We start from the raw sequence: 12276 nt of genomic DNA on the forward strand, positions 1-12276 counted from the left end.
CCGGGGCTGTGGGTGTGTGCGCGCGCGCCTGCGTTCGTGGAACCGCTATCGGTCATCACTTATACAACAGTTACCTATATGCATCCCCAGTCACATCCACGGCAGGCCCGCTATTCCCGTCGCCAAGGATGACGTGATCAGCTGCCCGCTTCATCGCAACTGATAAGTCAGTTCCGGACTGAGGACTCGTCAAAAGTTGCCCGGCTGCTGAGGCAAAACCCACCACGTTCCACGCTCCCGAGTTAACATGGAAGTACCCCTTGGTAGATCGAGGAGTACGGCCCAAGTCTGCAGCCGGCTGCGAAAACCGGATTATCATGGATCCCGACCACAAGTGTTGTGGCCCGGGTGTGGTCTAAGAACTAAACGCTCTTTGATTCCCTGTCTAATGCCGAAATTGTACGAGGTTGGATCGTCCAGTAAATTGGGGAATTGTCTATGTAATTCCTGGTTCCTCTTAGATAAGATTTATAAGTTCTGCATTGTGATGGATCCTTTTGCTGTTGTCTTACGCGTCAAGTACCACTTGGGGACCCCTGATCAACGAATATACCCATTCCTACACCTTTGCCATCCCCTAATTACAACCAAACCGAAACACGCCCACAATGATACAGTAATCTAACTCTTCTCCCTAGCCCCACCTCCCAACACCCATGCATACGGCCACGTGATTGTACGCGCCAACCGCTGGATCATCCCCGTCGACCCATAACCCGTTGTGCATCAGGCAGATAGGGAGGGCGAATGCAAGACGAGAATCCATCATCTAAGCCGGCCCGATGTCTATAGTCACCGGCACCGTATCTAAAGGAACCTGCCATCCAAGCCGTGTCTGCGCCAACCCCGGTGTAGTGACGGTGAACTTGCCCGTACCGGCCGTTGTCTCCAGCCATACCACTGATGACGCTGCTTTGGGGCCTCTTTCCAGCTGCGACAGTGTCAGGGACACGGCTCTATCGGCCGCACGGTAGGTGAAGTCCAAAATGACACCTGCGTCAATAGTCACCAATAACCCCAACGGGCCCACAAATGCCCTCCTGCGGAAAGCGTCTTGCGTGTAGACCGTGCTTACGCCACCCGTCGTGGTGAGATTGCCTCCGTAGACTAACAGCCCATCCGCCTCAACGTCCTCGACCAGATAGGTTCCCGACCCGAGAGCGAGCCCCACAAAGCCAGGCCCGTAGTCGCCGCTGTATCCATCCCATCGGAGCGTGTCCGGCCACGAGTGGAATGATGCCGAGGCGAATCCCTCTTGGTTGATGTTGGATAGGGCTCCCGTCATGCCGCCGTAGCCGACTCGGAGGAGGTAGCTGTCGCTCGGGTCGCTGCGGAAAGCTGACAGAAGAACAAGCGCGTTTAGAGCAGATCCGTAATGGTGGATCTGCCGCTCGATGCGCCGGAGTTTCCCTCCGTACACGTTATCCCAGTACCGGCGGGCATTTCCGTTCCACCCCCAGTGAGGGACCGTTGGGTCGTAGCCGAGAACCGTATTGAGTGTTTTGGTCGCTGTTGCGTTGTAGCCGAAATATCTGGAACATTTGTAAGCGGAACAAGAGCAATTGAATTCAGACTCCGGGGACGAATGATTTACCTTGACCAGTAATAGACTCCCTCCTGTCCTGTCGAATCCCACGCCATCTCACTCCCAAACGGTACGGCCGCCGCATCCCAACGCCGCGCTCGCGCGCGCATACTTGCCTCAAAGGCAGTCACCTGGGTAGCACACCCCTCGCGCTTGAGATCGGCCAGAATTTCGCCAAAGACCGTCTCGCCCATCAACCCTTCGTGTGAATAACCCACGTTTCCCGTCATGCACTTCATCACAGTCTCATAGGCCTGGTCAAGATACCACTCCCACGTTCGCCGCGCCAGCAGGTCCGGATACGCGCGGCCCGCTCGATACAGCGCCCAGTACGCCGCCGCTACGTGGACATAGTTATAGGCGCGGTCCGTAGCATATGCGTGCGATCTGTCCCATGACATCCAAGTGTTCCTGCCCAACAATATCAGCCATGCGTTTCTCTTAAAGGTGGTTTTGGGATAGGGTTCGCGAGGGAGCGATTTATCTCGAAAGTCTTTTTTTTTTTCATTTTTTTTTTCTTTTGTTTTCGCTTGGCTCCGAAAACAACCGAAAAGGGTGGGAAAGAGCTCACGTATGACGTACCAGTCGAATGCACGATTATAGCTGAAGCCCGGGACCAACGATGGCTGGTAGAAAAACAGACTCTTGCGTACCGTGAAGTCGTTGTTCTGAAGTTTACCCCAGAGGACACCGTCGACGAATTGCTCGAGCCGGGCTACCTCGTCCGCATGGGGTTGTACGGCTTGTTTCATGGCCGCGGCGAGGAAGGAACCAGCGCCGCCTTCATCGCTCAGCCCGGCGATCCAGACGCGGTTGTCCTGTGTAACGATAGATCGGCTCTCGTAGTCGTAGCTCATGACGGAAGGGGCTCGGCCGAAGGGGTCGGATGTGTCGTTGTACCATTGTTTGGTCGTGAGAAATTGGCCGAGGTCTGCTACCGCCTCGTTGGCCGGCTTTGTGACCCAATAGTGGATTGTCTGCACCCGCCCGTCTGAGTATGCTATGGAGAGTCTGGCTCGGCCCCATGCACGGCCGTCTGGGACAACTTGGTATAAACCGTCGGCTGCATCAGTCACTTGCAGCGCTGTAGGCGGGTTCACGCTCATCGAGGTCACCGACAAATTCGTAGGAAGTCGGATTGAGAGCTGGGCCACGGAACCGCGAGGCACAATGTAACCAGGCACGCCGACAACGACGGGGGTGCCGGTGCTTAGGAGAGTCTTGTCAATATGTCGAACGCCGCCTTTGACCAATGAGAACCGGACGCCGGCCGTAAAAGACTGCCCCGGTTGTAGCACTCGTGAGGTCGGCGGATTCCAAGGCTCACTAGAAGCCCACTCTTTCGTCGCCCATGCCTTGCTGAACACCTGCCATTCGTAATAGCCTTCGAATGTCTGGCTGCCATACCCCGTGTCAGAGTAGCTTGTCTCTGCAAGGTTGCGCCAAGCCTCAAAAGGCGTGTCGCCGAGTGGCGTGACGACCAGGGCGGCGCCGACACCACGGACAGGCACTACACGGATATAGCCTCCGTGCATCCCGACGTAAGGGTCGGCGAGGGAGCATTTCTGTTGGATCTGCTCGGCGGTTCGACCGGTAAGAATGCTGTTGAATACGGCTGGCAAGCCGAGACTGCCAATCTCCACGGCCACCTTCCCGCTGTTGGTGAGAGTGAATCGTAACCCTAGATCGCCACCCACGTCGATCCACTCTCTAGTTATGTTCAAGGGTAACGATGTCGGCAAGCTCGGTGCCAAATTCGCAGCCGACAAAGCATCAGTTTGCAATGACGTGACCGGCTTGCGCGCCGTTGCCGAGTTGACATCAACCCAGTCTATCGTGTTGAGCTCGCGGTAGCGGAGAGTCAGATCGCCCCAATGATACTGCCCATTTCGAGCTCTCCGCGAGAGATAATCTAGGGGCAGGAAGTCGAACGTGCTGTCCGCTGGTCTCAGCGAGGCGAGTGTCTGGGCATCGCGTAGTATTTGCACATCAAAGTTCTTGATGCTGCGGTTAACATGCCCGTTTCCGACTCCTAGATTATCTTGCCCGACAGCTAACCAAGGAATGGAGAGTGCCAGGAGCAGGAGCCGTGTTGCCGGAATCATCGTGGTTGCTGGGATCCGTTTGTCCGGCGCGAAGAGGGGAGCCTGCGTCTTGTGTATATAATCAGCCTTACCCTACTCACCCGCGGCTGCTTTAAGCCACCAAAGAAAAGGCACAAATTGAACCGCCCAGCCGGAAAGGTTGACCAGGAGTTGGCAACACAATACAAATCCTGCGAGGAACAAATCATACGGGTACGCCGGCGACCTAGCAGTACACCTCGCCCTCTCGGAAAAATCCCGCTACTATACCCCACGAGCCGCCTACCTCTATATACCCTACTCTGACGGAGAATTTCCGCCATGCCCTGCATTCTCGGTGCTCTCTCGCACTTCGGCGGGGGTGGTTTGAAATTTCCTCCAATGAGTTACCGGCTAAAAACCACAGTTGATCAGCGCCCGTCCATGCCGGGTTAACCCATTTCCTGGTAATAATGTATCAGCAACACAACATGTGGCGAGTTCAAAAAGGGGTAGAAGCGCCCTACGTATCTCGCTCTTCGACGACTTGCCTAGGTTGTGCTTCATAAATCAGCTCAGCATGTACGTTTACATTGTCTTGGCCGCTCTGGCCTTCCTAGACACGGTCGACTGTCAGAACAAAATTGGTTTCGGACCGTACTTCTCTACTGGTCCGATAAAAGGGGACGCATGGATTCGAGAATCAATGACAACTTTGGTGCTTCCCCCTGTACCGAGTCCACAGAAGGATAGACTGGCACTTTGGGCGGGAATGGGTACAACAAGCAAGGATCTTATCCAGGCTCTCGCAGTCTCCTTCTCGAATCCAGGAGCGTGAGTGGAGAGTCCAGTGTAGTGTGGTTGCATGTTTGAATGTATTGACATATTCGCAGAAACTGTGGTGCCAGTATGGGACAATGGTGCATCTGGGCTAGCACGCTACAGAGTGAGCCGGTCGACGAACTGCCAAGGCTGGAACTGGGCGTTCAGTGCTAACATGCTGTTCAGGGTATCAACTCTACGGACGACAATTGCCAGCTTCGCCGGGCACTCATATGACCATGCATTGTTAGTTTCCCTCGGGTGCCTGCATCCTCGATTGAGTAGGGACTTACCCGCCGTTCAGATAAATACAACGACACTACACAACAGTACGACCAGACTGTCACTGTGAACGGTACGATAGTGTCCGTCTTGTCCACAAAATCCGGCTTCGCAGACGGCTGGGGCACTGCCGTGGAATGCCAGGATTGGGCGTGCCAGGGAACTGTGGTCGCACACCGTAGGCGTCCCTATCAGCTGTACGTCTATGACACGAAATTAATTTCAGTTGTTAGAATACTTGGCGACCACCATCATCCTCAATACTGCGGATCCCTCGTTTGGGAGAACGGTGGTAATAAACGAAGCAGACGCTTCAAGCTTCGAAACAACGGACTCGGGCAAAACGTGGAAGGTCTCAACGATTAACATCCATGCACACACCTTCAATCTCTGAGTGGAGCTAGAGTTCGCGGACGACCTACCTGAGCCGCGAGACCCACGCTCGTTCTTAACAAACTGTACACGACAAATTTGTCTCTGTACCTCGCGTGGTACAGCGGAGTGCTTCACATGTCAGCGTCGTCATTTCGGGTCAATTACGGCCTTAACAATCCTCTCTATAGGTACGGCCTGTCACGCTGAAAAGATCCAACCACCGACATGTTGAAGAGTCCCTGGGTCCAACTCACGGTGTCCATGGGTCTTGAGGGGCTCTGCTTTACTGGGTTAGCGCAGATTGTAAAACTCATGCCCAGCAATTGTTTACGCTTCCACTAAGGATGTTAAATACGAACGTGGCGCGTTGACCGCGTCTTTTGCAGGGCCTGCATGGGCCCAGTCCAGTTCAGCTTAGGACTAACCGGGAATTTTGCCAGGAAAGGAATAGGAGAGAGTTATCCATGCGCATAACAACCCAACGTAAGGTTTTTGGCACAGTCTTCCAATTCCGTCACCTTGTGATGACCCAGTTCATTGGCCATACTTACCAATGCCGATGTTAGCCTCAATCAGGCTGCGCTCAGTTATCTAGCTTCCAACTTGTTTTCTGGCCATAAGTGACGCAGCTAGGCGGCTGTGCCTCCATCTGCAGTCAGCATCACGGGGCTAATGCTTCTATCAGCCTCGTGATCCTTCTCCTCGCATTCACAATCCGCGGTACACCGGTCGGCTCAGTAGACCGCCATTTCAGCCTCCCGTAAACGTAGTAGTATCCGTACGGCCGGTTCGAGGTTACGACGCAAACCGCTCCCGGTAACTTGGAACGCATGAATCAGAGTCTGACTGGAAGTTTCGGCGTTGAGCTATGAACTTTTGGACATGGGGTGTTATTAGCAAAGTTAGCGTTGATGTACCAGTGAGTACCATTCGAAAGGCTCATGGGAGAAGTCACTCGAGGGATGATTCTCATCAAGAACCAAACACGGAACTAAAATATTTTATCCAAGCGGCACAGTCGAGTCATCGGTTAGCTCCAAGGATACGTTATCGCAGCCAGTATTCAGGTCCGAGACAGTCGAGTCAGCTAAAGGGTTGTAGTTAGATGCCACTACAGCGCTTCAAGCTTCCCCCTATCATGATATTACCCCCACCATTGACGTTCATTCCTGTCACTGGCAATATAAACATGCATGGTATCACAGTGCTTGGAGAGTAATATATGGAATAAAGAATAAGAAACGTTGTCATGACAATCATTTCGTCATTGCTAGTAGCGCTGCGGAGTGAATGGTAGATAACAGGTTTTCCTATTGGGGGTGGTAGCTTCGGTAACCGCCCATCAAGACCACTTCTGTGCAGCAAACCCAGCCACGAAGGCCTCCAAATCTTCAAGTAATACTCTCGGCTGTTCCAGTGCAGCAAAGTGGCCGCCCACCGAGTGGTCCCTCCAAAACACCAGGTTCTCCGACGCCTCAACCCACTTCCTCGGCACAAGGGCAATCTCAAACGGAAAATAGGAGATTCCCAGCACCTTGGGTTCCTGTATGCGGTACTCTGGGCCGAAAAAGACCTTAAATGACTCACCCGGTGGCGGGACCAATTCTCGGTAGGCATAGAGAGATGTGTGGCCCCGTCCAGTGAGCCAGTACAGGCTGACGCTGGCCAGAACCTCGTCCATCAGCCGCCTCGAGCACTTCCCGCCATCGGCCAACTCCCCGTCCTCGAGGAACGACCTCGGATCCGTCCAGTCCAGAAACTTCTCGGCCACCCACGCCAGTAGCGCCAGGGGGCTCGAGCCCAACACGAGCCCCGCCGTCGCCGGCCGCGTGGAATGCATCATCGCGTACGCGATCGCATTCGACCTGAACCACTCCGTCCTCTGCAGTCCCTTCTTCTCCGTTTCGTTCGTGTCCTTGAGAACGTCGGCCCCCTCCGGCGGCGTCAGCGGGATGAAGTTCAGCAACGCCCCCTTGCACCCATCGAACCGGGCCGTCATGATCCGCCCCACGTAGGAGCCTATATCCCCGCCCTGGACGACGTACTGCTTCAGCCCCAACGCGCTCGTCATGAGGTGGTCCATCGCGTGCGCGACATCGGTCATGCCGTAGTGCTGATCGCCCGGGAACGCGTCCGAGAAAGCGAAGCCGGGCAGGGACGGGACGATCAAGTGGTAAGGGAGGGAGGACGGGTCTGGGTATGTTGACAAAATATGTTTGAGAAGCGGGAGGAACTCGAGCGGGGAGCCGGGCCATCCGTGCATGAGGAGGACGGGGGTGGCGGAGGGGTTGGAGGAGAAGAGGGCGAGGAAGTGGATGTTGATTTCATGGCTGGTGTTGGGGAGGGGAACGGGGGCTGTGAAGTTGGGGAGAGCGTTGATCTGTCCCTCGCGAGATCGCCTGGGACAGTCAGCGAGGCGGCCAGGAACCTGGGCAGCGCGGACTGCTCTAGTTACCAGTTAAACTCGGTCTCCCAGACACGTTGTGCTTCGACCAGCCACGCGCGGCGGAGGCCCAGCTTGCGACTGCCGTCGGGGAGCGCGTTCTCGTAGCATGCACTTGGGACTTTCGAATGGGTAATGAGCGTCTTCAACCGCTCGATCTCGGCATCTGGGATGTTGACCGTAAATGGTGATACAATATCCTTCCGGGCGGTGCCAGGAAGGATGCCAAATTTGCTCAAGTCCATTATTAAGGAGCTAAATGGATGTAGAGATGGTTAAGAGAACGTCGGGGTTGAACGAGGGGTGGAGTGTTGAGGCTATCGTCTGGCCGCAAAATAGATGAACAATGTTGGAAGTCCGTAGCCCGGCGACTCAATTTACAATGCAGACGTCATCCCCGCGGTGAGTCATTTATGTTGTGGAGGATGTAGAATCACTGTCCGAATTCGCCTATCAAAGCGTGCATGGACATGCCCTCTCATGCTGCGGTGTTCAACCCCTCCTCGACAATTACCACATGAACGCCAAGAAAGGAGTCTTGCCGTATACCGAGGTCAATGGTCGTACAACCCTTGACACTGAGAAGCAAATACTTTACCTTACCTTGAACTGTACAACGGCTTACTCAAAGTACATCAGCAACCCACCCCCATGTAAATACGCTGCGGTATACTACGCTAGGTTAATTAATTCCCTTACCTTACCTACCTTACCTTACCTATCAGCCCTCCATGATTATGTGTGGTAATTCGTAATACCAACAAAGGTGTCTCCCTATTAGAAGGCGCTCGGATTTGCTTCATTCAATGGAGTCCGAGCCGGTCATCTTCGATTAATGCCTACGTCTCCTGAAACGCTCCCACAGCAGAGCAGAGGATTCGTGGCGCATCATGGGATTCGATTTACAGTGGGGAACGGATGAACTCAGTGACTTCTACACTGTAGAGCCAGGGTTAGGGTACAAGTGCAGCAGGTGGCTGCTAGCTCGGGCTGCGGAGGAACAATGGCGTCCAATGAGAAGCGCCGGAAAAAGCCACAGTGGAGAACCGGAGGAACTCTTGGGAGACGGCCGGCTCGCGACCCGAGGCCGGCGCCAGAAAGCCACACTCCATTCCGGCCGGGAGACGGTTCGGGATAGCGCCGCAGACTTTTCCTTCAGGTGTTCCTCCGGGTGTCGTCACCACCGTATGCTGCGGCCGGCGCAGTTACGCGTCCACGATGAGTATTAAAAAGGCTGACTCCCGAGGGGAGCCCGTGTCAGAGGGCCCTTCCATCATCACTAGCATCCGACTAACACCAATTTGAACACCATTTCGCTTTGTGATACGCAGCTCTGCACCGAACACCATGTCCGCCCCCAAAGCCATCCTCTTCCTCGGCGCAACCGGCGGGTGCGGCCTCTCGGCCCTGCGACGCAGCCTCTCCGCCAACCACACCTGCATCGCCCTCTGCCGGACGCCCTCCAACCTCACCTCCAAGCTCCCCAACAACACCCAGCCCCCCAACCTCCACATCATCCAGGGCAACGCCCACGACGCCGAGGTCCTCGCGCGGTGCCTCGTCCACCCGGCCGACCCGGCCCGTCTCGTCGACACCATCGTCTTCTCGATCGGCGCGCGGCCCACGCTCAAGGGCATGGACGACCCGCACGTGTGCGAGAACGGCATGGCGGCGCTCCTCACGGCGCTGCAGCGCTGCCGGGCCGAGAGGGGCACCAGCAGCAGCACCAGCACATTCGCCGCCGCCGCGGGGCCGCGCATCGTGGCGGTCAGCTCGACGGGCATCAGCGAACTCGCCCGGGACCTGCCGCTGCTGATGGTGCCCATGTACAAGCTCTTACTCGGGGCGGCGCACCGGGATAAGAAGGCGCTGGAGGACGCGCTGGTGAGGGGGGCCGGGAAGGACGAGGCGTGGACCATCGTCAGGGGCAGCTTCTACACCGCCGGCGCCGAGACGGAGGGCGCGGTCCGCGTCGGCGTGGAGGACCCCGTGCGCGGCGTGGTGGAGAGCCTGGCCATCGGGTATACCATCAGCCGGGAGGACGTGGGGAAGTGGATTTTTGAGAACGTGATCCGTGACGAGGAGGGGGGCGGGAAGTGGGTGAGGAAGGTGGCGACGGTTACTTATTGAGGCGGGGAGGAAAGGGTGGTTTGGTTGTAGGGATAGCGCTGGTGTTTTGGAGTTGTTTTTGAGGATGCTAAGTTCGTGTAGTATTATTTGGGTTGATTCGGCTCGCTTTGGCCTGATAATTAGTAATCTAACGAAATGGGCGTTCATACGTCATAATCCAGTCGTTAATCATTTGAGTTACATCAGTTCGTTGATTTCCCCCTACAATCTCCAGCTCATCATACCAATAGAACTCCGGCCAAAGTCGTCCGGCACTAAACTCGGTCCCCCTCCCCTCTCGTACAACTCCACCTTCACCTCCTCGTCCACACTCTGACACACCAAGCTCACTCTCCCGATCCCCCGCCCCGCCATCTCCTTGGCCTTCTCCCTCACCAACCGCAGCAGCGCCCCGAGCTTCCTCAGCGTCGCCTGCTCCTCCCGTTCCCATACCCTCAAGGCCCCCGTCCTATCCTGCACCTTAAGATCTGGTCCGGGAACAAACCGCCCCTTGTCGTAGTACCGGGCATTGTAGAGCTTCGTCCGACGGCTAAAGTACAGCTGGGCTTCGGGCGTGAACATGGGATTGCCCCCCGCCTTGTGTGTCTTGACTTCTAGCAAGCAAGTCGAGGGCACGTCGCGTCCGCAGCGGTGGACAACGACGGGCGATGAGCTATCCGGGGGAGGTGTTGGGGGCTTCCGCAAGACGTCAAGCTGGGCCGCGGCAAAAGTCGGGCTGTCTCCGGGGTCGTCGAGAGTGAGGCTTGCAAATGCGAGCTCGGGTCTCTTCGGCGGGGAACCCGAGACGGAATGCTTTCGGGTTGGCGCGCTGGTGGGAGGGGAGGAAGCCGGAGTGAAAGGGGCCGCAAGCGGTGATAACGTGCTGCGTCCCTTCTTTCCGGACGGGATAGGGATCGGAGCGGGACTTTCATCCGAGTGGTCGCAGTCGCAGTAGTAAGCGTCGACCTCGGACTGGACGACGCACCGCAAACCGGCAAAACGGTACGACACAACCCGGTGATGGCTCATGCTTCGGTGCAAAACGGCGTCGTCGTCAGGCGTATAACGGCATGTCTGCCTCTCGAACCCCGCGCCGTGCCCGAGGCTGTCGTTCAGGGACGGATCCTCGTTCCACCTCGACAGCAACATTGTGTTCCCCCTCATTTCAATATCGTACCGCTCCGCCCTCATCGTCTTGTGGGACAAGATGTGGAAGAGTTTTCGTAGATTGCTCGCGTTGCTAACGACCTCGGCAGACTCGAATATGTCCACATTCGGTGCCATGATCTCGATGGATCGAAGCAAGGGTTCAAAGGGGTGCGTGTACCGGGGGAAGTTGAAACAGAGAGACTTGTTGGTTGCATCACACTCTACATCGAGGGTTTGTGACAAAGGTGTGAAGCGAGGTGGGCTGCCTGTTACAGGCCGCCATGTCAATCATCTCTCTTTATCACGTTCGCGGGCTCAGGAAAGAGACGAACCTGGGACGGCAATTTCAGTCCCGGACACTTTGTTGAAGCTTGCAAGGTCCTGATGGTCCGTAATACCGACGAAGGCTTGGCTGGGCTTCAGGGACCGTAGGTTCAGATGCCCCTTGTAGCGGAGGCCATAGGTCATAAGCTCCTTGAGCAGGGCCAGCTGCGCTTGCTCTTCAGGCGGATGGGTCCATAGGCAGGTGCGTGTCTGGAGGTGTGTGCAATTTGGCCCTTTTTGGCATCGGCTTTTTCCCGCATTCTGTTTCCACCACGAGATCTGGTGGGCGTCGTGGTAGGAATTTTGCTTACAGCTCGTGCTGTGGCATTGCCTGCCGTTCACGAGATGAGGACACGGCCCCTTACGGGCCTTGGCCTGTCGGCAAGATGGCTGTCGTGAGAAAGACATTGTTTCAGTTCTGGAATATGTTGGTTCTTCTCATTCAAGCTCTGGTTAATCCATGTCACCGAGATGAATGATCAAATGGAGCAAAGGATAGGATCGAGTATAAGTGCTTACAGGAGTCCAGCCCTGGGTGTCATTTCATGGTGCGCATGCGGTTCACATTTGTATATTTGTTGAGAGTTGCCTTGACAGCCTTGTGGTGGGCCCCGTCTTTTAGCGGCCAACCGGCCGAGTTTGTTGCGACTGGACGCAGCGGTTTGCCTTATGCAAGATGGTCGGGCGGACAGGGCCAACTCAGCCATCGCCAAGCCCCAATCGGTACGCCCTTATCTTCCCGCGAACGTGACTTGCCCTCACAAGGTGGTGTTCACAGATTGGGAAGCAGGCGTGAGCCTTCCAGCGATACTCGAAAGTGCTGTTGTGTACACATCATGCGCGGCCTGAGCGGAGAAATTAGGCCGTCATGCGTGAACAGCAGCCGTGTCAGAGCCTGTGTTGACACACGGCCGTAGCTCTGTGGCTCTTCAAAACCGCATCTAGCCCGTCACGGGCCAATGAGGCCAGGTTACGCGGCCTAGTGTATACGGTGTTGGTGGGCGAGAGGAGGCACCGAGGCCTTCAGCGGACACGATTCGAAGCCACGATCGTTGTTCATCTAAGTTTGTTGACGGGATTTTGGCTACCAATCATACTCGAACCTCCGAGACATAGACTGCATC

The 12276-nt window shown here is 55.9% G+C and overlaps 4 protein-coding genes across 4 annotated transcripts; 1 reads left to right on the forward strand and 3 right to left on the reverse strand.

The window, feature by feature from the left end:
• Positions 1 to 769: 769 nt before the first annotated feature.
• On the reverse strand, positions 770 to 3690 carry MFIFM68171_11259 (uncharacterized protein; the record flags this gene model as incomplete). The annotated part of the gene is made up of 3 exons (XM_071066678.1): positions 770 to 1532; positions 1595 to 1996; positions 2168 to 3690. 3 exons carry the CDS (start codon positions 3688 to 3690, stop codon positions 770 to 772), a joined length of 2688 nt encoding a protein of 895 aa, XP_070922779.1.
• Positions 3691 to 6469: 2779 nt separating this feature from the next.
• MFIFM68171_11260 (Epoxide hydrolase N-terminal domain-containing protein) lies at positions 6470 to 7815 on the reverse strand (the record flags this gene model as incomplete). Its single annotated transcript, XM_071066679.1, has 2 exons — positions 6470 to 7526; positions 7583 to 7815. 2 exons carry the CDS (start codon positions 7813 to 7815, stop codon positions 6470 to 6472), a joined length of 1290 nt encoding a protein of 429 aa, XP_070922780.1.
• A 1102-nt stretch (positions 7816 to 8917) lies between these two features.
• MFIFM68171_11261 (Oxidoreductase AflX) lies at positions 8918 to 9700 on the forward strand (the record flags this gene model as incomplete). The annotated part of the gene is made up of 1 exon (XM_071066680.1): positions 8918 to 9700. The coding sequence occupies one exon, from the start codon at positions 8918 to 8920 to the stop codon at positions 9698 to 9700; it is 783 nt and encodes a 260-aa protein (XP_070922781.1).
• Positions 9701 to 9901: 201 nt separating this feature from the next.
• Positions 9902 to 11560, reverse strand: MFIFM68171_11262 (uncharacterized protein; the record flags this gene model as incomplete). Its single annotated transcript, XM_071066681.1, has 2 exons — positions 9902 to 11094; positions 11161 to 11560. The coding sequence occupies 2 exons, from the start codon at positions 11558 to 11560 to the stop codon at positions 9902 to 9904; spliced, it is 1593 nt and encodes a 530-aa protein (XP_070922782.1).
• Positions 11561 to 12276: the final 716 nt, after the last annotated feature.

Source organism: Madurella fahalii, assembly GCF_045866475.1.
Source record: "Madurella fahalii IFM 68171 DNA, scaffold_6, whole genome shotgun sequence".
Lineage (NCBI taxonomy): Eukaryota > Fungi > Ascomycota > Sordariomycetes > Sordariales > Madurella > Madurella fahalii.